The 25291-nt window shown below is 46.0% G+C and overlaps 1 protein-coding gene across 1 annotated transcript in view; it reads right to left on the reverse strand.

The window, feature by feature from the left end:
- Window positions 1–25291, reverse strand: part of LOC146805858 (extracellular calcium-sensing receptor-like) — a 148771-nt gene that overhangs the window by 117817 nt on the left and 5663 nt on the right. The window contains exon 3 of the mRNA XM_085623827.1: window positions 8663–8954. Within this exon, the coding sequence (XP_085479953.1) occupies window positions 8663–8954 (292 nt within the window). The remainder of the gene's footprint in view (window positions 1–8662; window positions 8955–25291) is intronic.

Consider the following 25291-nt stretch of genomic DNA (forward strand, 5'->3'; position numbering starts at 1 on the left):
AACCCAATATTTACAAGGATTTCTTTGTAAGTTACTAAAGGGAATAAAATGCAGTTAAGTCCAATTAGAGGCAGTTTTTTAACGCCAATAAGTACCTGGTCATAGAAATGGTGCAAACACACTTGGGGCCTCAGTTAAGAGGTTTTGTCGCGTCCATAAGAACTCCTCAGGATCGGGCGATGCTCAAAGGGGTCTACCTCCTGACATCCCCAACTCTGACTAAATAGACCCAGAGTATTGAGGCGATCAGGCAAGGGATAGGGATTAGGGTAGGAGCAGCAGGGAAAGGGATACCTGTAACAGAAAACACACGGTTAGTAGGTTTCTACAACACTGACTACACTCATAAAGTCTCACTAGCGAACGTCCAATACCTGTCATATGTCTCCCTCGGCTGCAATAAATGTCCTCTATACTCGGTAAGATACCTTCTCTCACCTTGAAGAATAAACACCTACAAAGGATATACAACCCAATTAGAACTTCAATCTCTTCTTCCTCTCTCTTAAAGCAGAAAGAACAGGAAGACCCATACTCACCCTTTCTCTCGTTCCCATAAAGCAAGAAGAAAATAAATCAAGTTGACAGGAAAGAAAATAAAATGTTGCAGTTAGGAATGTTGAAGCTGACTGCATAGGTGCGGCAGTAACCATGCTCCCATATCCAATTCTGGTACCTTGCTAAGAACGTGGCCGAAACGTAAGGGGCAAAAAGAACACAATCGCCAACTCCAATAGTCACTCAATGTCTCGCATCAAATTCAATGCCTCAGCCGATGGACTCTCTCTGGAATAACACAGACCCTTACTGGTTTTCCTGAAGTCTGGAGGAAATGTCCAGCTTGACTTCCGTGGTCTCCTTTGATGTAAAAAGACAATGGTCAGGTATCCGCCGGCGATGATTTCCTGCCACGGAACTGTAAACAAAACTCAATACGCCCCTGCTCGTCCAAGTGCAACGTAGATCTCAAACACAACTCCCCAAGCGGACTCGGCTCAGGGATGTTCCCGGGAAAGCAGCACCCAAAGTTAGCGTGCGCACAACGAAAGGCACTTGAAAATAGAAGTTTAGCGTGCAGAGCGGCCGTCCTGCACCAAACTTCCTGGTTCCCTCATAGAATCACGCACAACACTCTGTGCGCTGGACGTGACTTAAACAATGTGTGATCCCTCCCAGAAGGATGGCCTTCTGGGAGATGTAGTTAGGCAGACCACCTCTGACGCTGCACATGAGGTAGGCGCTGCCTGTCAATGCCTGACAGTACGCTCTCCTCCCATGCACCTCCTAGACCCAGACTTTCCGGGATTATGGGAATAGAAGACCCGCACCGCCGTGGGGGTGTGTACCCTGGTGCATAGCTCCCAGGAGTCGTCTTCAGATAGATACCCTTTCCAGGAAATAAGATAACACAGCCGACCACTGCGGTATCTGGAGTCTAGGATGCGCTGCACATCGTATTCCAGCTGGCCATCCCTAACCATAGGAGGCACCGCTCTGTGTCTGGTGAATTTTGCTGGTTTCAGTAGACTACAGAGGAACACAGAATGGATTCTCAGAGAAGCTGGCAGTTTCAGTTTGTACACCACCGGATTGATTCTGCAGAGAACAGTATACGGGCCGATGGACCGGGGATGAAAAATGCAGCGCATCCGAAAACAGATGTTCTTGGTAGAGAGCCACACATGATCCCCCACCTGATACGTAGGTCCCTCTTGACTATGTTGATCCGCCCATTTCTTGTATCACCCTTTGGCTTGGTCCAGGTTCACCTGTATCTTCCTGTGTATTTTCTGGAGAGTCTTTGCTTGTGCCATAACCGTAGGGTGGTTTGTTACCTCGCTAGGTATAGCCAAAGGTGGGGTGGTAGCATAGGCCCCCCACCCATGACTCGGCGGCCTCTTTGGAATAGCACCGCAGGATTTTCTTTAGAGTCTGACACAGTCTCTCTGTTTGCCCATCGGTTTGCGGGTGGAAGCTGATTGACAGAGCCGCTTCCACATGAAGAGTCTTGCACCACATACTCCAGAACCTAGCAACAAACTGGGGTTCTCTATCAGATACAATGACCCTAGGGAGTCAGTGTAAGTGAACCACATGTGATAGCAACAACTGAGCTGTTTGTCCTGCAGTAGGAAGATTCTTGCAAGGTATAAAATGACCCATTTTTGTGAGACTGTCTATGACAACTAGTACTGCCTTATACCCCTGGCCCATTGGTAATCCTAGGACGAAGTCTATACTGATCGTCTGCCATGGTTGTGAAAGTGTGGGCAACGACATCAGTTTCCCCTTGGTCTTGACTTGTTCCCCTTTTGCACAGGCACATGTCTCACATTGCGATCCCCATTGTACGACGTCCTTAGCCATCCTTTCCCACCAAAAGTGACGTTGGAGTAGGTGTAATGTTTTCTTATGTCCGGGATGGCCAGCAAGTACTGCGTCATGACACCAGTTGAAAGCCTTCAATCGGAGCATGGGTAGGTAAGTACAGTTTATTGTCGTGCAACGGGACTCCATGTTTGAGAGTTCGATGATTACTTTGCTCTGCCCACTGCTGCCACTGATCTAGGGATTGATGTTTAGTGATTCGGTCGAGGAACTGCTCCACAGTTACCACGCATAGCACTCTTTCTTTCGGGACTTACGATCGCCTCGGTGAGTTCTTGTGGAGGTGTATTACTCTCTTCTTGTCCTTGTCTGGACAACGAGTCTACTTTTTGTTTTCCGATCCTGGACGGAACGTGATGATGAAGTCATATTTTGCGAAGAACAGCATCCACCGCATCTGTCTCTGTGAGAGGTGTCGAGCTGACTTCATGAACTGTAGATTTCTGTGGTGCGAGTATACAGTGATTGGATGCTGCGCCCCCCACAAGTAGTGTTCACATGTTGTTCCTGAGAGGAAGAATAGATCAAAATCTCTTCGGTGGATACGATCACAATTCGATCTATGTATTCCTTGATCATGTCGTTGTGGAAGAACTGAAATGCCGCCGGGGCATTACATAACCCGAACAGCATAACCAGGTATTAGAACAACCCATAACGTGTTTTGAAAGCTGTCTTCCACTCATCCCCGTCGCGTATTTGAACCAAGTGATAGGCCCCTCTCAGATCGAGCCTGGTTAAATGTTGGCCTCCCTCACCTGGTCCAGCAACACAGGATTGAGCGGAAGCGAGTATTGATTCTTCAGAGTGTTCTTGTTCAACAGGTGGTAATTGATACACGTTCGTAGCCCCCCATTAGCTTTCGCCGTAAAGAAAAGAGGAGAAGCGGCTGGGGAGCGAGAGGGTCTAATGAAGCCTATATCAATGAAATTATCCAAGTTTTCGTGCAAGAGTTTGGTCTCGGGCTTGGACAAGGCATAGACTCTGCATGACGGAATGGTGGCTTCTGCAACCAAGTCTATGTGACAGTCATAGTCACGGTGTGGGGGTAGGTCCTCTGCTTTGACCTCACAGAATACCTCTAGATATAGGGCATACTCTGGAGGCAATTCTGTCTCTTTCTCTGCTGTAGTGGCAACGTGGTATATCCACGCCAGAGCCAAGGTGTGTGCATATGTGTTTCTCATGCTGTGAGTTATACATTCCTCTAAGTGAAAACTTATGGTCTTCAGTCTCCAATCCATAGTAGGGTTGTGCTGCCATAACCATGGCATGCCCAATATGACCTCGTATTGTGGTGCCTCAATGATGTTTAATGTAAGATCCTCAATGTGATCCTGAGGGTCCCCCTTTAGAACCAGTTCCACCACTTCTGTGTTCCATGATAGAAACTGACTTCAACGGGGTGCCATCTACTGCCAACACCTTTACAGGCTTCTCACTAGGTGCTCTCTGTAATCCCAGTCTTTGTACCAAGCCACAGTCTATGAAATTTCCTGTGGCTCCGGAATCAATCATTGTCCGTACCTGGTGTCTTTGTTGTCCTGTCCTAAGGATCATCGACAGCACTATGTGTGATTCAGTGCTTTTTACCTCGGTGATCGCTAATGATGGCAATTTCCATTCCCTCTTGTGTGGTTCTTCTAGAGGGATATCTGTCTCAGGGGAGTCTCCATTATCGGAGGACCGCACTGCAACCGCCATCTTTTTACTGGAATAATAAGTATTCCTTTTCTTGGGTTTCAATGGGCAGTCTCTCACATAGTGTCCCTTCTTCCCACAATACATGCAGAATCCTTGGGCTCTATGACTCTCTCTCTCGGTCTTGGATAACGGAGCATAATAGCTACCACATCCATGGGTTCAGGTCCTGGCTCTTTAGGGGTGTATGAGGGACCGCTGTCGTACTCCACCCCGACTCCAGTTCTCTCTCCTCTTCTACGCTCCCCTCCCCTTTCTGCCAACCTATGGTCTAACCTCAATGTGAGGTTGATTAAGTCAGTGCACGTAGTGGGTTGAGGGTCTATTTGCGCTAGCACGTCCTTCATGTCATCCCTTAATCCCTGGTAATAGAGCGACATCCTCTTCTCTCTGGCCAGGCGGTTTCTGCTACCAGACGATTAAAGACAGTCATGTAGGTTATCAGGTCTCTTCTACCCTGTCGAAGCTCCAATAGCTCTCTATCTGCGCTAAACGTGGTAGCCCGGTGATCAAACACTCTCTCGAATTCCCTCCAAAACGCCGTCCAATCCGTAAGCAACGGATCATCATTCCTGACCAACGGCACCGCCCTGTTGGCTGCGTCTCCAGTCAGGTATGAGATGGCAAAAGCCACCCCTGAAAGATTGTTAGGAAAGAAAGCCTGCTTACAGGAGAAGTGTAAAGCTATCTGTGTCAGGAATGTTTATATCTTCAACGGATTGCAGGAATACCTCTTAGGACTAGCCAAAGGAATGGGGGGCGGAACGGTCACCTCAATCTGGGGGGTTGCTGTTGTGACATCAAATGGGTTCCTAGACTGTCTAGCCACCCGCTCTCTTAGAGCCGCTGTCTCTGCTCTGGAAGTAACTAGTTCCTGTTGTACTGCTACCAGTGCTTGCAGAACATCATCCAAAGACGCCATCTTTGCGAATGGCCCTGACCGGGAGGAGTGTATTTGTGGTGAGTGATTCTGTTGCGTCCACAAGGACTCCTCAGGATCGGGGTGATGCTCAAAGGGGTCTACCTCCTGACATCCCCAACTCTGACTAAATAGACCCAGAGTATTGAGGCGATCAGGCGAGGGATAGGGATTAGGGTAGGAGCAGCAGGGAAAGGGATACCTGTAACAGAAAACAAACGATTCGTAGCTTTCTACAACACTGACTACACTCATAAAGTCTCACTAGCGAATGTCAAACACCTGTCATATGTCTCCCTCGGTTGCAATAAATGTCCTCTATACTCGGTAAGATACCTTCTCTCACCTTGAAGAATAAACACCTACAAATGAGACACAACCCAATCAGAACTCCAATCTCTTCTTCCTCTCTCTTAAAGCAAAAATAACAGGAAGACCCATACATACCCTTTCTCTCGTTTCCATAAAGCAAGAAGAAAATAAATCAAGTTGACAGGAAAGAAAATGTCACGGTTAGGAAGGTTGAAGCTGACTGCATAGGTGTGGCAGTAGCCATGCTCCCATATCCAATTCTGGTATCCTGCCAAGAACATGGCCGAAACGTAAGTTTGACTTCCGTGGTCTCCTTTGATGTAAAAAGACAATGGTCAGGTATCCGCAAGCGATGATTTCCCGCCACAGCCACGGAACAGTAAACAAAACTCAATTAGCCCCTGCTCGTCAAAGCAGAACGTAGATCCCAAACACAACCCCCCAAGCGGACTTGGCTCAGGGATGTTCCGGGAAAGCAGCACCCAAAGTTAGCGTGCGCACAACGAAAGGCACGCGAAAATAGAAGGTTAGCGTGCAGAGCGGCCACCCTGCACCGAACTTCCTGGTTCCCTCATAGAATCACGCACAACGCTCCATGGGCTGGACGTGACTTAAACGATGTGTGTTCCCTCCCAGAAGGACGGCCTTCTGGGAGATGTAGTTCGGCAGACCACCTCTGACGCTGCACATGAGGTAGGCGCTGCCTGTCAATGCCTGACAGGTTTTGCTGCTGGACAGCTCTGCGAGTAGCCTTGCTGCTCTGCCCTGCGACAAAACAAAGTGCAGGAATGCACACTATCAATAAGATAGGGAAAAGTCCTGTCTTTTTCCCCTATGTTGGCACACAATGGCTGCAATGCGCCAACACCGGCACCCTTGCCCCATCGTGCAAGGTTGCTTGTGTTGCAGAACTGATTTATGTTGTGCCAGAAGGGACACCTTAATGCACAAACTCTATCAATCCAGGTGATTTCCTCTTTCTATTTGTGCTGCAGAATTCTGCACACATAGAAAAAGGAAAAAAGAGGAGAAATGTAACTGTGGAAGAAGGAGAGATGTACAACTAGTCAACCTTAAATAAGGTCACCTGCCATCTTAGGAGTCACACCATGTAACAATGTATTCTAAAAATGCAGCTAAGCAACAAAAATTCGGCTAGGCGGCAACTCTTGTGAATATGCCCCTAACTTCTAAATTGTTGCTAAATGATTTTATCACGGAATACATCTCCGGGGAAAACATTTCCAGGCAGATTATTTATAGCGATCTTCCATCAATGATCAAGGTCAGCCTATTAATTGTTATGAAGAGGATGAAGAGTGCCTGATAGTGAGTGCAGATGTATGCGAGGGTAACGAGGATGAAGAGTACCTGATAGCGAGTGCAGATGTTGAAGAGGATGAAGAGTGCCTGATAGCGAGTGCAGATGTATGCGTGGGTAAAGAGGATGAAGAGTACCTGATAGCGAGTGCAGATGTAGAAGTGGATGAAGAGTGCCTGATAACGAGTGCAGATGTAGAAGAGGATGAAGAGTGCCTGATAGCGAGTGCAGATGTATGCGAGGGTAAAGAGGATGAAGAGTGCCTGATAGCGAGTGTAGATGTATGCGAGGGTAAAGAGGATGAAGAGTGCCTGATAGCGAGTGCAGATGTAGAAGAGGATGAAGAGTGCCTGATAGTGAGTGCAGATGTAGAAGAGGATGAAGAGTGCCTGATAGCGAATGCAGAAGTATGCGTGGGTAAAGAGGATGAAGAGTGCCTGATGGCGAGTGCAGATGTATGCGTGGGTAAAGGCGATGAAGAGTGCCTGATAGCGAGTGCAGATGTATGCGAGGGTAAAGAGGATGAAGAGTGCCTGATAGCGAGTGTAGATGTATGCGAGGGTAAAGAGGATGAAGAGTGCCTGATAGCGAGTGCAGATGTAGAAGAGGATGAAGAGTGCCTGATAACAAGTGCAGATGTAGAAGAGGATGAAGAGTGCCTGATAGCGGGTGTAGATGTATGCAAGGGTAATGCGTTCACTGAGGAAGAGTGGAATTACAGTATGGCAGAAGGTGAGGTTCTGATATGTGTAAAGAAACGGGTGACACAGGGATGGCCTAAAGAGAAGTCTGTTCCTGTTGGATTATAGAAAAATATCAAGGTGGCTGATGAATTGTCGGTTGAAAAGAATGAAATGCTGATTTGACTTGATAAGTTAATTCCCCCCAGTGGGTTAAGACACAAGATTATTTTGATCAAAATGAGGGTCATCTGAAACCATTGCTAAAAGGAAGATCAGAGAGAGTTATTGGTGGCCTGGTATGGACTCTGAGATTGATGCCAATGTTAGAACATGTGTCATTTGTGCTAATAGTGACAAAAGCATGAAGATTGAGACCATGACACTACAGCCCAGTGTGTTACCTTTTGGGGCGTGGTCAAAATTGACTATCGATTTCATACGTCCAGTCAACATTTTACCACAAATATCCAAGTATGTTTGAGTTATTGTGGATCACTACAGCAAGTGGTGGGAGGTAGATTTCATGTAGGAGCCTACATCGTATGCTGACATTAATCTTTAAAGAAGTTATTTATGAGGGAAGGTTGTCCCAAAGAAATTGTCTCCGATACTGGAGTGCAATTTGTGTCCAAGGAGATGGACTCATTTTCGGTAAAGAATGCTATTCAGCATAAACGTACAGCCAATAAACAGATAACTCAAGACATTCTGTGTGAGGTGCATTGTGTCCGCTCACACTGCGACACAGAGTTTTTAAGCTGAACATTGAATTGTATTCTTTTGTATTTGGATTATTCCATCTGCTCTCTTTATTGGCCTTCTATTGTCCAGCCACAATCCTCACTGATGCATTAATTTACTTGTAAGGATTCATGTCCATAATGCCTTTTTTTTTTTTTACTATTTACTGATTGTCTATCAAGCTTTAATAAATCCACTTACACTTAGTTTCTGAACCCTTGTCTTTATTGTGGAACCAAATGGGCTACATAAATGCTAAAATGTAAATTCTTACTAACTCCCTTGACTCAAGGCAACCACACAAAGGTCCATCAGTTGAAGAATGACCTCCACTTCGACCTGCGCCCCTGCAATATGGCCCTGTGGATGAAACAGGATCTACAAGACGAGCAGCAGAACTTTGGAATTTGAGATATCTGGCCCAAGGTTACAGGATATGGGTTTGTCTAATTGGCACCTTGTCAGTTTCTTGGCAGGTTTTGCATCTTGACCATGATGTCATATGCAAATATCAAATCTCTGATATCTGCGGCAGGTGAGGTTAGACTCCCCCCTCAAAACATATAATAAAAGAGATTAAGTAAAGCATCCTCCTACCTGTGGGTACTTGTAGAGCGCCAGGAGTTGGGCCATGGAGAAGGTCGTTGATGAGAACGTGTCTCCGATGAAACCCACCAGAGTGTCCTTGCTCTGGCACCTGTAGTTTGGAACTGGCTCTCTTTGCTGGGACATGATGCTCAGGGTGCTCTGGAGAGCTTTCATCTCACTAGCACAGGAGTCAAATAAATGGTACCCCAGCGTGAGGTTTGGTAAAAGGGCAGGATTTCTGTTAATCTCCTCCACGGCGTAGATGAAGACCAGGCCATTAATAACAGACTGCAAAGTAGCCCTAAAGAGTGGACAACATAGAACATAATTACTGATTTTTCACAACAAATCTAAACTAAATGACCACTTTAGAAAATTAGGATAGGAAAAATAAAAAAGGCTCTATATAGAAGAGGTGTATGCTTGCATGTCATAAAAAGTCAACTTTCAAGGCTAGTGATGCTTTCCTTTTCATTTCCTTTGTAGTTTTAGGATAGGATGAGCAAAATGCATCAGTGTCAAAATATGCCTACCCTAGCACAACTTCCGATGATAGGAAAAGTCATGTAAGGAATCTCTCCGCAAGCCATGGACTGCAGCAATAGTAGGGAATAGTCCCAGCTCATCTATCCAATCACAGGCAGACTATATACAAGGTCCAGCCGCCAATCAGAACAGTCTTAACACAGAAGCAACCCTGACTGAATCAGCAATCCAAACTCTCTAAAACAATCAAAGCTCATCTTTACTTTCAAACGTCTCCGATTGGCTTTTTGGCAACCAATCTGAATAGCTGTTGACAGTAGTTAGACTGCCTAGCACCATTAGTTTTCCATTCCCAGGAAGGAAATGAACCACTTTTATTTATCCATCTGAGGATTGAACTGTGTGGTGTCAGCTGTTAAGCTCTCAACTACACTGTAAATGTAGGCTCGCCACCTACAGGTTAAATACTTCGGCCTATATTTATAATTTGTTTACACAGCGCAACGCAGCAAGACACCTTTCTGTGCTGTGCGGCGCTGCATGTAAGAGAAGGGACAGGAAAGCACTGTATTTAAAATTATACTGGACATTCCTTTCCTTTCCTAGTGCTTGCAAACCTTTGAATGCCTAGTACCAACGCAGGCACCCTTGTGTCATGGTGCAAGGGTGTCTGCGTTGTAGGCAGAATTGTTTTTGAGTGGGAAGGAACACCTTTCTGCACAAAAACAGTCCTGAGAAGTGATGTTCTCTTTCTATTTGTGTTGCAGAATGCTGCAGACATAGAAAGGGCAATAAATTAGGAGAAATAAAGATATTTCTCCTCATTATTATGAGTCTTGTAATGAGCACAGCTACCCAGAAGAGTTTCCCAGTGCTGATCAAATGCAAGTAGGGTGTCCAAGTAAATGTAATTAAAATTGACAGGCCTTTATGAAAGGTCATGTGTGAGAAGGTGGCCTGATATATGCTGTCCACTAGTTCTAGTGGGCACCTTGTATCAGTCCAAACAACCCTTTATGGTGATAGGTTAAAGACAACCTTTATTGAAAGCTATCCTAGTGGTAGCTATGGAGAGCAGCCTTCAGGCCAAGTCTTGAAGGAATGTAATGCAGCTTGTTTTACCAGTCTATAATCTCTTGAATGATCAAATGAAAGGACAACCACACCAGGTATATATTTAAAATATATGTATTTAAGATCAAAAACACCCCTCTAGTCTCTTTATGAGACTGGAGTTCGAAGTACTTAAGTTACAAGTTAGCAATCAACAGTAATAGCACAAATAAATGTTTGGGCCCTAGGGGCGTACCAAACCATATACTAAAAAAGTGGTATAAGAACCACGACTGAACTAGACACAAGGCCTATAGCCTGTAGAATCGCTAGGACCCCAAGGAACCAACCAAGGTGGTGACACAGGGGACCCACGGGGACTGTTTGCAGTGTGAGAACACAACCGCGGGTTCCCGTTATCTTCTATGGGCAATGTCGTGGTTGGAAATTTAAAGATTAGGGACACTTCTAATCGAGTCAAGACCAAACCCTTTTGGACTTAACAAGTTCTAGGGCTAGCACCCATGGGAGCACCGGAGAACTCGAGTTACCTCACCCAGGGAAGCCGGGTGCATAGGTGTCTTTTGGTGTCGGGTCGCGTCGTCGATTTCAATGGAAGCCTGCAAAGAACTGGTGCTGCCGTGAAGAGGAGAAGTGTCTGAAGAGATCCAAGTCTGGATCTAGGATGGAAGGAACCTGAAAGCAGAGGGGACAGAGTCTGGGTCACTAGCCAGTGACCGAGGGCATGATGGACCAATGCCCACAGATGTCGGGTGGTTCAGGTGAGTTGACGGGTGTCTTGACTCTTCAGCCACGAGGTCCAGGAGGCGTTGATGAAGTCCACAAGCTGGGTTCGAGCTGTCCCATAAAGTCTGTCGAGTGCTACGGTGTTGGCGACCAGAATGGACCCAACAAGCATTGGCAACAGCAAGTCAATGGAATTCAGAGAAAAGACTGCGGTGCAGACCAGCAAGGTCTGAGGGACTCACCCAGCAAGGGTAAGTAAGGGCACGTCTGGTGCAACCAGGAAAGCCCAAGCAGAAGAGGAGTTGCGTTCGTGGGGACCTGCTAGCCAATGGGCTAGTGATCGGAAAGGAGCCTCGAGCGGTCGCACTTAAAGCTGGCCCACTCGTGGAGGCCAGCAATCTTCAGTGTAAGAGGTGCTAAAGGCTGGGGCTACTCGGAGTCCTTAGCACAACTTCGAGGAAGCCCAGGAAGATGCTGTTGCTGCAAAAGATCACGGTGTCCAGGGGTCATGGTTCCACGTCACCCACGATAGCCATGGGCCTCAACTTTGCTGTGGACTCAGGGTAGCCTCGGGGAAGTCTGGAAATCCACCTCTGGTGATGCAAAGACTTCGGCGTCTGGCAGGAGCTTCAGCGATGCAGACCGGCCAGTTGCTTCTTTGGTGCCTGCCAAGCAGGGGGGTCACTCCTTGATCCCAATCTTCAGTGCTCTAATCTTGATGTAGAGCGTTGAAGGTCCAGGATTCTCGTTCAGAGTGTAGTCCAGGGATAATCTAAAGTCCTAAGGACTGGGTTCCTATACTTATACCAAGTTAGGGGGTTGAACATACTCTGGGGGCCCACCTATGGGACGGTGTGGAAAGAGGGGTGGCTACACCCATTTACTTTGTCCAGTTTCGTGCCAGAGCAGGGGCAGGTAGCCCCTGCCACCGGTTTGAACTGGACTATGCACAGGGACACCAAGTGTGCCCCCAGTACAGGACTTCAAAGCCCCAGAGAGTGCTGCCGCCCAGCCCCAATACACATCTGCCTGTCTGGGGAGGTGGTTACACCTCCCTTCGACAGGAAACCTATTGTCCAGGCCTTCCCTGCCAGAGTTTCGGTCAGCAGCAGGAGGCCAGACCTGTGTCTGTGGCAGAGGCATCCATTTTGTGATGCCAGGGCTCAGTCCTACCGGGTTTAGACCAGTGTGAACATGCCTCTCCCTCTAGAAGGGTGGAATGCTACCCCCACTGCCAGAACTGGCGGGGGGGGGGTAGTATTCTAAAGCATTTGACACCAAACACGACATGTTTTGATGCAGCCGTTCCAAAGTTTGCATTTACCGCGAGGTTATAATGCACCTAAGAGTATATTGTATGGCTGTATCACAGAACAGCTATAAGGAAGGATTTCCGAAAGCTGCAGAGGGGCTCAGCTCATGCTTAGGCACCCTCTCACACAAAACCAAGCACTCTGCCTTCCGGATTGTCAAGGCCTGCTATAGGAGTGCCTTATAGGTTTATATGTGTCTGTATATGTATGTGGATATAGGTAGCCTATACCACGATAAGGGGTGCAAGCACACCCTTACCCAGGCTGCAGCAGCAGACCTGTGGTGCCATTTTGGAGTGCTTCCCAGGGGTGGCATAATACATGCTTCAGCCCCTGGTAGGCCTCTGAGGTACCTATGCCCTAGGTACATAGTGTACCATATACTAGGGGCTTATAAGGCACTCCAGAATCCAATTAGATATGTACCTAATGTACATGGAAACCATTTTAGAGAGAAAGAAGCTAGGCTGTGGTCCTAATTAGCAGGGCCACAGCCAGACTAAGGTCGAAAAACAGTGAAACACCAGCAAAAAGTGGGGGTACCCATGTGAAGCAGATCCTACTCTCCCACATCATGGTGCTAGTGTGTCTGCGTAGTAGGCTGGATTGTTTTTGTATAGGAAGGGACATCTTCCTGCACAAAAACAGTCCTGAGAAGTGACGTCCTCTTTCTATTAGTATTGCAGAATGCTGCAGAAATAGAAAGGGGAAACAATTAGGAGAAATAAAGATTTTTCTCCTCATTATTATGAGTCTTGTAATGAGCACAACTACCCATAAGAGTTTCCCAGTGCACAGCAAATGCAAGTAGGGTGTCCAACTAAATTTAATAAAAATTGTCAGGCCTTTAGGAAAGGTCATTAATCAATTACAATTTCTAAGCTTCCGGAAGAGGTTACCACATTTCAAACCAAGATACGTCAAAGAGCAGCCTTGTATGCTAATTAAACGGAACCTCGGTACAGGGAACAAAGCTCGATTTGATGATCTCAAGGGACAAGTAGGCTGTTAAGGGACTGCCAGTTATCGTATTGTTTGGCCTTGAACATAAAGCACAATGCTTGAAATTCAATACGCTTAGTGAGCCTCAGTCAATGCAGTTACTGTAGCAAGTGAGAAACTGAGGCAGATTTCAGCAGGCAAAAGAGCTTTAGGAGACGGGCTGGGCAGGGTCCCCAAGAATTCCGGCCAGTGTCTAGGCCCCCAAAGAGAGGTGTTTTTATCCAGAACCATGACCTCAGTCTTGTTACCATTGAGCTTGAGTGAGTACTTATCGATCCATAAGGAAATTCTACTCAAGCCCAGGTTCAGCAAAGACGCTTAATGGTTCTGTGCCGATGACAGATAAAAGATCGTCTGTGTGTCATCGGCATATGAACATCTTGTTACGCCTCATTTGGGGAGGCGTAGCATTTTGATGCATTCCAAGGTCTACCACTAATGGTAAAGCTAGGATTTGTGCAAAAATCCATGGGTGGGTGCGTGGAACACCCTTACTCCACCCACGGAATGCCTCCCTGGGGCAGACTAATGCAAGGCACCCTGGTATGGCTTGATAAATCTCACCTAGGTTTTCCATTGTCCTTACCCCCCTTGCATGGCACACCTATCAATCAATCAAGTGCCGGTGAAGCGCTACTACTCACCCATAGGGTCTCAAGGCACTAGTGGGGGGGCTTAGTTCCAGGGTGTTCATTAGGGTTCAGTCGAAGAGCCAGGTCTTGAGGTCTTTCGTGAACTTGGAGAGTGTTGGTGTCTGCCGGAGGTGCAGTGGGAGGGTGTTCCATGCTTTGGCTGTGAGGAAGTAGAAGGACCATCCTCGTGTTCTGGTTTTCTTGATGCGTGGCACCATAGCTAGGGAGAGCTGGGCTGTGCAGAGGGATCTCTGGGGGGTGTGGAACGAGAGGCGGTGGTTGAGGTAGGCTGATCCTGTGTTGTGGAGGGCTTTGTGGGAATGGAAGAAGGCTCTTTCCAGTGGTTCAAAAATAGGAGTGTGTTGCTTGGCCTGCATTTGACAAAACAAAATAAGTGGGTTTGAAACATCTGTGTTTATTTGTATAATTACTTTTAGCTTGATGTGAGTTTCTAATCTTCTGTCACCTCTTTCTCGTCCCTCTTGGACGGCTGGAGGTCTCATCCACTGGCTCCCCCAGAACAAGGAAACAAGCCACAGTTCAGTTGTGATTTTCCTCCCAGTTTAAGGTTTAATACATGTGCTCTTCTTTCTCTGGGAATACAGTCTTTTGTGATGCTAGTTGTGGTGAGACGTGAGGTGTCTTTCTAGCCTTGACAGCCAAATAAAGTAAGAAAGTGAACAGAAATGTGAAATGAAGAATTCCTCTTCTTTTAGCTTTCAACCGGTCTTTGTTTAAAGATGCGCGGTCCCTTCAGTCTTCAAGGACCCCTCTCGACTTACAATCGGGCCGATTTCCATAGGGTGTTGTTAAAAGGATGTGCTCCCAGGGGGTGTCTCACAAGGTCCGTTTAGTCTTTGGAGTGTTTCCAGGTCTTACAAGCCTAGCGGTTTAGGCAAGTGAAGTATTGTCATGCAGGACATGAAATCAAGAAAGAAGACAAAAGGAAAAATAAACCCACCCGTTTTTTATATTACTCTCCTCCCGACCCATCAGTTAGTATTTAATAGGCTTTAATTCATAGTGTTTAGGTTTCTAGGGTCCCTTTTATCACAGGCCCCAATTAGAACCTTGCATGGCTCCTTCCCTCTGCCCAGGCCGGAGTAGCAGCCGGTCAAACACCTGGACAAGCCACGCTCCTCCTGAAGCTGTTGCAGAGGTTCTGCACATAAGCAGAACTATGCACAGGATTATGGGACCTTGGTGTATAGGGGCTAAGCCGTCCTACCGCCTTAGTGGCCACGAGCCCAAGACCGACTAGCTATAGTGTCTCACTAGCTCTCCTACTGACAAACAGATAAACCAATGATTAAACACCCCAGAACACAACACTCCCGGACCTCTCCGAAATCACGGTAACAAGACACACCTTTTCGCTCACACTCTTGTACTTGTCCACAATAAGATCTGAAAGAGACACAAAAATAATTTAAAATTCTTATTTTAACTAACGTGCTCTAAAATGCAGTATACGAGCCAACACCAGCAGCAAAAAGCATTTTATCAATACAGATAGCATTGCAGCAAGGCCATGTATCATAAAGGACGATATTATTCATAAAGAGAGAGGAAAAAGGACTATATGGCCTAACCACCTCCCCTTGGTAAGACGATATCTGGGCTTTGTCAGCAGACCCCATACCTCAGGCCATAGATCGTATTTCTACATCAAAGGTGCGGGTTGCTCTTCTCCCTGGAAAGGTCCCTCTCCAAGAACGTCTTCCCTAAACATGCATCCCCATAATCTCAAAGTACGATTCTCCAGCAGAAACAGCTGCATTGGTATGTTTTGTCTGAGTGCTGGGGCCTGACCAGAACATAATAATAACAAGAGGGAGTGTTTATCGGCCTTGCTCACAATGTTCAGACCAAACTCCAGAAATAGACAGAGAATGAGCACAGCACAGAGTTCTCATGTGAAAGGCAGAAACAAAGTCTTGAAAAAATAAAGATGTCGGAAATGACTCCTTGTCGGACCTTTTGAAATCTGAGTTCTTGGACATAGTTGCCTGTGGTTGATAGAAGGTTTCTGCCAGGAGTATATTTTCTTAGTTTGTTTTGTAGGGGTTTTGGTCCCTTTTGTGTAGTGCCTTATGGACAATAAAGAGAGATTTAAAGATAATTCTCTGCTTGATAAGCAGCCAGTGTGGATCCTTCAAGGCCTCTGTGGCAGATGAATGTCGAGTTCTGCTCAATGTTAGCTTAGCTGCGATTATCTGGATGCGCTCTAGCTTCGTTAACAGATAGCTAGGGGCTCCTAATAACAGGGCGTTGCAATGGTCCAGTCTACTTAGTATTACACCTCTGGAAATCAATGATCTGGCTGGCAGGTCAAGAGGTGGAAATAGCTTCCTAAGGGCCCGGATCAGTCCCGGTAAGTCTGTTCACTTGATTTTCCATAGACAGACCTTGATCTATAATCACACCTAAGTTTCGTACCGCCGCTGGGTTGCCCAATGGCAATTCCGTGGGTAGAGGCCAGAAGTTAGGCGATAGGGATACCAGGATTTTATTGGATGAGCAACAAAGGAGTTCAGTTTTGCTTCCATTCATCTTGAGTGAATTTGTATTCATCCAGTCAAAGATGTCAAGAATGCATGCATGGAAGTTGCCTTTGGTGACCCCCTGGACATTGTTCAGTGACAGAATTAGCTGAGTATCGTCTGCATAGTTAATTAACTTAATCTTGTGGACCTTAATAAGTGAGATAAGGGGTTTGGTATAAATATTGAATAGAATAGGGCTGAGGGAAAATTCCCTGGGGGACACCATTTGTTGTCATTCTAAATTTGGATAAAAGAAAAGGAGGAATAGATACCGCCTGACAGTGACCAAACAGATAGGATTTTAGCCAGTTTAACATCAGGCCCCCCACCCACTGCCATAAGTCTGGACAGAAGAGCGTAGTGGTCCACCATGTCAAACGCAGCCAACAGATCTAGAAGGACCAGTACAACAGATTGTCCATTGTCTGTCGTCCTTCGCATTTCATCGGTAGCGTAAATTAGGGCAGTCTCGGTTCCATGGCCAGGACGGAATCTAAATGGCTCTTCCTCAAGCCGTGCATAATCCTCTAAGTATTGCGACAATATTGAACTTATGTGGCACTCTAAAATTGTTATTGGAAAGGGAAGAAGGGAAATAGGCCTGAAATTAGCTAGATCTGAGGGGTCACACAGAACGTTTTTCAGCAATGGGTTAACTATAGCTTTCTTCCAACAGTCAGGTACATTCTCGGTGTCAAGGGAATGGTTACAAAGTTGCACGAGAGGGCCTGCAAGCTCCTCTTCCATTTTATCCATTGCTTTGGTGGAATAGAGTCCAACGATGACCATGATTTCATGGCCCTGTACAAAGTTTTAAAAACATCGACAGAGATAGGATCCAGCCCAGTCAATGTCACGGGGGTGAGGTCTGAAGGAGGAGGCGGTCCAGATTGAGCAGAGCTATGAGTGTGTAAAATAGCGTGTTTTAATGCAGTTGCATTATCAATCTCATCTAAAATTATTTTGATCTTACTTTCATAATATTCCGACAGATCATTGCATAGTTTCTGCGAGGGTATAATCTCTCGCTTAAAGCGAGATGGGTCAGTGAATTCTTGAAGTATTTAGGCAGCAGCTGTAGGCTGTCAGTCAGGAAATGCTGGGCCAGTTAGGCCACCTATCTGCAGTTACATTAAATCCTACTTTAGAATAAGGTCGGGTTTAATAAGACAAGCTATTTGATACCGAACATGACATATTTCAGTAGAACTATAATGGCACTGACAACCTTGGGTGCCCTGATGCTAGCCTATGTAAGCCTATGGCTCCCTGAACGCTTATAGTAGCCCTTAATGGAAAGAGGCTACTATGGGACATTTAAGCTTGCACTTATATGTCCACGATTTAATATATTACACCCTGCCTTCTGGGTTCAGGAGTTCTACCTTAGGGGTGACTGACATATATTAAAAATAGTGCTGTGACCTTGCCACTTTGATGAAGGAAAAGTCAAGTGGGAGCAGTTTGCACTGTTCCTACAGTCTGCAATGGCAAGCCTGCTGTCATCTGTTTACTTGGGTCACAGGTTAGCACGATCAGTGTTTTAGGCCCTGGTGACCTCTTTAACTCCCATGCCCTGCGTGCTCCTGGTGCAACGTACCAGGGTCTTATAAGGAGGTTAAAGTCCTTGCCAATTCGGGTTACCAATTCACATTCATCAGATTTAGGGAGAGAGCACAGCCACTGGGAAGCAGGCTCCAGTGCACTTTCAGAGTCATAACCATCAGCATTGGAGAATAAAATGTTGGGTGACCATACAAAAAGGTCCCTTTCCTACACAAGAAAACTGCTGATATCCATTCCTATATCGGGAGCATTCATAGACCTCAGCTGAGAGTTACTAAACTATGGGCTGATTCTACAGCAGGAGGACTTCGTCTGCCACATATACTATAAGGAAGTCGGGCCTTTCATCCCTCACAGTTGTTACATTACCTGCAACACCCAAAGAGGGCTTCAATATCGGTATTCCAGGAGCACACTTTAGATTTTGTGTTGGGTTTGCATCTAGAGTTGAGCAGTCAGATTCAGCAGAGTGTGATGTGCTGGCAAGAAAAGTCGCTTGATTAGATTTTGTTGTTTGCAAACTATTGTAGTGATTATTGTGAGTGTACAAATAACTCAACAAAGGAGAAATTGAGGGTGGCACGGAGTGAATTCTTTTAGCGAGGAGGACAATGATTGGTGCCCCAGTGAAAATGGTGACAGCTTCAGACGCAGAGGTTTATAACATTGCTAATAATGATATGATGTGCTCTGGAGTCTGTTCTCACAACTGTGCTAAAGAGGAACAATGGAAGAAAAATTATAGATTCCATTTGTTTATAGGATGCAAACGGTGCCTCAAAAGAACTCTATGCAATAAAACATGTAATTATGCCTTTACATTTGTCTCTTCCATCTCAGATGCACAATGGCATAGTAGAATTTAAGGTCAAAGAATAGGGACAGTGGGCTTTTGAAAAGGTCCAACGTACGTGCCCTGATATACTTCAAAAAATGAGAACAAATTCCTAAGTGGGTCACATAACACCGGAGAGGGTAGATGTGATGTCAGGTTGATCGGTTGTCCTCCAAGGAGGAGGGAATTCCTCCTTTCGGAACTAGGGCCCTCACACACTCAGCAAGCTAGGTGTCATGCTTCATCATATGGGCCTGCTCCTCTTCGGGTCGGCGCTGCAATACCCGACGGGCACCCATAGGAGGCTCTTTATCGGAGATCTTTTGTTCCTTGTCGTTTAGGTGCCGTGGGTGTAAGGGGCCTAGTATGTGTGGATGTAATAGTGAATGTGCAGGATAAAACAGAGGAGAGAATAAACTCCTAGAAAGTCACCCACAGATTACACACCCCGCCCTCTTTAGAATGGAACAAAGGTGGGTACATCGTTTGGGCTCAGACCATCAGGGATTTAACGATGAAATCCCTTGGGGTTCACTTGTAAATAACTGAGAATAATCCAAATCTTACACAGTGTTCCCAAGCGGGACTTTCACTATGACAGAAATCTGTACACTGAGGGAAGTTAAACACCTGTCAACACGCTACTACTAAACCGATGGGTTGTGAGAAAGCATATTTAGCCAACATTATGACGCATACACGCACCTCAGGCCATGGGATCTAACTATTGAAAGATTACCCTACCCACCACCTCTGTTTTGTTATTGACTGACTAGATTTCGAAGATTCTTTGATAAGCAGTTAACATACATACCAGCTAATCACTGCCCTCATGTTTTCAAATATATTTTTCCCTTCATAGGTTGGCCTCTAAACCAGTGGGTACAGTCTCCGTAGGACCACTGTATGGTAGGTAGTTTTACACACCACCATTAGGTGTAAAGAGGTTTCTTTCCATTTGGTCCTGAGGAATCGCCACAGATCATTCTTGACTACTAGGTGAGAAACATGTCGACCATCTAGGAGTAGAGCGCTTTTCCGACACATTGTAGCCAGATAGTCGCCTCTCCTACATTTTTATTTAAACCATGCTGGGATCCTTTCTGAATAACATTTATTTAGAGGATTCCCTCCCCTGTTTTATACTGCACATTCACCATTACATCTACACATACTAGGCCCCTTACACCCACGGCACCTAAACGGCAAGGAACAAAAGATCTCCAATAAACATCCCCTTTATGGGTGTCAATCGGGAACTGCAGTGCTGACCCGACGAGGAGCAGGCCCATATGATGAAGCATGACACCTAGCTTGCTGGGTGTGTGAGGGCCCTAGTTCTGAAAGGAGGAATGCCCTCCTCCTTGGAAGACAACCGATCAACCTGATATCACACATACTCTCTTACCATGTTCTGTGACCCACTTAGGAACTTCGTACTCATTTTTTGAAGTATTACAGTAGAATTTCCACCACATTTTCAGTTTTAACAAAATGCAGTTCAACCTCGAGTAGAACACTCAGGCCCAAATTTGTGTAGCCTTTGCTCTGACCTTGCTTCATGCAAGGTGATACAAGGACAACGCAAGGGCTTTAGTAATAGTTACAGAGCAACACAAGGCCTGATTTGTGTGGCCTTGCATGGCTTTGTAAGGAAATGTAACGCAAAACAGCTGCTTGCGCTGAGTTACGCAACATTTACACTTGGGAGATATCCCATGGGTGGAGCATGGACGTTCTCATGCATCCACCCATGGACGTTGATGCATTTCAAGATTTACACAGACTTGTAAAGCTGGGAATGCGCCAAAAATGCTGTGACAGAGGAATGTATATAGTTCTACAGCAGACACATAAGAGGAAATGACCTATAAAGATTGTTTTTGCACAAGTAGGTGTACCTTCCTCCACAAAAACATTCCTGCCTGTGATGAAGGCACCCTTTCCTATGTTACAAGAGTGCCGCTTGGTACCAGGCTACGCACAGTGAACCAGTGAAAGGAGAGAGCAGAAATGCTCTATATCTTTGTAACTGTGGAGCACTTCTTCTCTCTCGCTGTAATGCAGCGCAGCACAACATCTTTGCCCGAAGCCCTGTGCTGCGTTAACGTTTTGTAAATAAGCTCCTCAGTGATTAGCGGTTTGTTTCCACCTGATGGAAAGTGGAGGATAGCGGAGGACGTTAGAACGATGACTGAGATACTAGCCCCTTCACTTCCCATGGCGTCCAATACAGCAAATACTTTGTTTCCATTCTAGCAGCTACAGTGTGGTTCACAGAGATTGATTTGTGTTCCACATCCTTCTAAATGAAGATACTCAGTGTCTGGTTGTGTTCAGTTAAAGACAAGTTGCTGGTTTGAGAAATAACTCTTTCTCCATTATCCCAAGTGCTTAACGGGGTCTCGAAATCTTTAGAGTTACCCTGTAAGTCAGTTTTGATGCAATACATTGTTGTACTAATCCATTCACTGCACCAAAACCCAACCACTTATAAATTCACCCAGGCAGTCTCCTTGCAGTACTCTAATCATTCAGTCAGTACCTAAGTACTCATGCACTGGCTTTCAGTTCCCCAGTCAGTATACATACACTTCCAGCAAATACCCTGTCACTCTCCTTGCACTCCTCTAGTGACCAATTCAGCACCATGTACTAATCCATTCACTGCGCCAAAACCCAAACACCTATGAATTAACCTAGGCACTCTCCTTGCAGTACTCTAATCATTCCGTCAGTACCCAAGTACTCATGCAGTGAGCCAGGCCTTAGCACATGGACTTCTTCAATCGCCTATCCACTATGCATGCAGTCTTCTAACCACCTACACACATGTCTTTCACACCTTCAATTCCCCAGTCAGTATCCATACAGTTCCAGCAAACACCCCGTCACCCCCCTTGCAATCATTTAGTGACCCATTCAGCACCATGTTCTAATCCATTCACTGCGCCAAAAAACTAAAACTTATAAATTCACCCAGGCATTCTCACTGCAGTACTCTAATCATTCAGTCAGTGACCAAGTACTCATGCTGTGAGCCAGGCCTTAGCACATGGACTGCTTGAAACGCCTATCCACTATGCATGCAGTCCTCTAACCACCTACACAGTTGTCTTTCACACATTCAATTCCCCAGTCAGTATCCATACACTTCCAGCAAGCACCCTGTCACTCCCCTTGCACTCCTCCAGTGACCCATTCAGCACCATATACTAATCCATTCACTAAACCAAAACCCAGACACCTATAAATTCATTAAGGCACTCGCCTTGCAGTACTCTAATCATTCCGGCAGTACCCAAGTACTCATGCACTGAGCCAGGCCTTTGCACATGGACTGCTTCAAACACCTATCCACTATGCAGGCAGTCCTGTAACCACCTACACAGTTGTCTTTCACACATTCAATTCCCCAGTCAGTATCCATACACTTCCAGCAAGCACCCTGTCACTCCCCTTGCACTCCTCCAGTGACCCATTCAGCACCATATACTAATCCATTCACTAAACCAAAACCCAGACACCTATAAATTCATCAAGGCACTCTCCTTGCAGTACTCTAATCATTCCGGCAGTACCCAAGTACTCATGCACTGAGCCAGGCCTTTGCACATGGACTGCTTCAAACACCTATCCACTATGCAGGCAGTCCTGTAACCACCTACACACTTGTCTTTCACACCTTCAATTCCCCAGTCAGTATCCATACACTTCCAGCAAATACCCTGTCACTCCCCTTGCACTCCTCTAGTGACCCATTCACCACCATATACTAATCCATTCACTGCACCAAAACCCAAACACCTATAAATTCACCAAGGCACTCTCCTTGCAGTACTCTAATCATTCCGTCAGTACCCAAGTACTCATGCAGTGAGCCAGGCCTTAGCACATGGACTGCTTCAAACGCCTATCCACTATACATGCAGTCCTCTAACCACCTACACACTTGTCTTTCACACCTTCAATTCCCCAGTCAGTATCCATGCAGTTCCAGCAAATACCCTGTCATTCCCCTTGCAGTCCTCTAGTGACCCATTCAGCACCATGTACTAATCCATTCACTGCGCCAAAAAACTAAAACTTAGAAATTCACCCAGGCACTCTCTTTGCAGTACTCTAATCATTCATTCAGTGACCAAGTACTCTTGCAGTGAGCCAGGTCATAGCACATGGACTGCTTCAATCTACTATCCACTATGCATGCAGTCCTCTAACCACCTACACACATGTCTTTCACACCTTCAATTCCCCAGTCACTATCCATACAGTTCCAGCAAACACACCATCACTCCCCTTGCAATCATTCAGTGACCCATTCAGCACCATGTACTAATCCATTCACTGCGCCAAAAAACAAAAACTTATAAATGCACCCAGGCATTCTCATTGCAGTACTCTAAGCATTCAGTCAGTGACCAAGTACTCATGCTGTGAGCCAGGCCTTAGCACATGGACTGCTTGAAACGCCTATCCACTATGCATGCAGTCCTCTAACCACCTACACAGTTGTCTTTCACACATTCAATTCCCCAGTCAGTATCCATACACTTCCAGCAAGCACCCTGTCACTCCCCTTGCACTCCTCCAGTGACCCATTCAGCACCATATACTAATCCATTCACTAAACCAAAACCCAGACACCTATAAATTCATTAAGGCACTCGCCTTGCAGTACTCTAATCATTCCGGCAGTACCCAAGTACTCATGCACTGAGCCAGGCCTTTGCACATGGACTGCTTCAAACACCTATCCACTATGCAGGCAGTCCTGTAACCACCTACACAGTTGTCTTTCACACATTCAATTCCCCAGTCAGTATCCATACACTTCCAGCAAGCACCCTGTCACTCCCCTTGCACTCCTCCAGTGACCCATTCAGCACCATATACTAATCCATTCACTAAACCAAAACCCAGACACCTATAAATTCATCAAGGCACTCTCCTTGCAGTACTCTAATCATTCCGGCAGTACCCAAGTACTCATGCACTGAGCCAGGCCTTTGCACATGGACTGCTTCAAACACCTATCCACTATGCAGGCAGTCCTGTAACCACCTACACACTTGTCTTTCACACCTTCAATTCCCCAGTCAGTATCCATACACTTCCAGCAAATACCCTGTCACTCCCCTTGCACTCCTCTAGTGACCCATTCACCACCATATACTAATCCATTCACTGCACCAAAACCCAAACACCTATAAATTCACCAAGGCACTCTCCTTGCAGTACTCTAATCATTCCGTCAGTACCCAAGTACTCATGCAGTGAGCCAGGCCTTAGCACATGGACTGCTTCAAACGCCTATCCACTATACATGCAGTCCTCTAACCACCTACACACTTGTCTTTCACACCTTCAATTCCCCAGTCAGTATCCATGCAGTTCCAGCAAATACCCTGTCATTCCCCTTGCAGTCCTCTAGTGACCCATTCAGCACCATGTACTAATCCATTCACTGCGCCAAAAAACTAAAACTTAGAAATTCACCCAGGCACTCTCTTTGCAGTACTCTAATCATTCATTCAGTGACCAAGTACTCTTGCAGTGAGCCAGGTCATAGCACATGGACTGCTTCAATCTACTATCCACTATGCATGCAGTCCTCTAACCACCTACACACATGTCTTTCACACCTTCAATTCCCCAGTCACTATCCATACAGTTCCAGCAAACACACCATCACTCCCCTTGCAATCATTCAGTGACCCATTCAGCACCATGTACTAATCCATTCACTGCGCCAAAAAACAAAAACTTATAAATGCACCCAGGCATTCTCATTGCAGTACTCTAAGCATTCAGTCAGTGACCAAGTACTCATGCAGTGAGCCAGACCTTAGCACATGGACTGCTTGAAACGCCTATCCACTATGAATCCAGTCCTCTAACCACCTACACACTTGTCTTTCACACCTTCAATTTCCCATTCAGCATCCATACACTTCCTTCAAATACCCTGTCACTCCCCTTGCACTCGTCTAGTGACCCATTCAGCACGATGTACTTATCCATTCACTGCACCAAAACCCAACCACTTATAAATTCACCCATGTAGTCTCCTTGCAGTACTCTAATCATTCAGTCAGTACCCAAGTACTCATGCAGTGAGCCAGGCCTTAGCACATGGACTGCTTCAAACGCCTATCCACTATGCATGCAGTCCTCTAACCACCTACTCGCTTGTCTTTCACACCTTTAGTTCCCCAGTCAGTATCCATAAACTTCCAGCAAGCACCCTGTCACTCCACTTGCACTCCTCTAGTGACCCATTCAGCACCATGTGCTAATCCATTCACTGTGCCAAAAACCCAAACACTTATAGATTCACCCAAGCACTCTCCTTGCAGTACTCTAATCATTCAGTCAGTTCTCAAGTACTCATGCAGAGACCCAGGCCTTAACACATGGACTGCTTCAAACCCCTATCCACTATGCATGCAGTCCTC

The sequence above is a fragment of the Triturus cristatus genome, chromosome 8 (genome assembly GCF_964204655.1).
Source record: "Triturus cristatus chromosome 8, aTriCri1.1, whole genome shotgun sequence".
In the NCBI taxonomy this organism is placed as follows: Eukaryota; Metazoa; Chordata; class Amphibia; order Caudata; family Salamandridae; genus Triturus; species Triturus cristatus.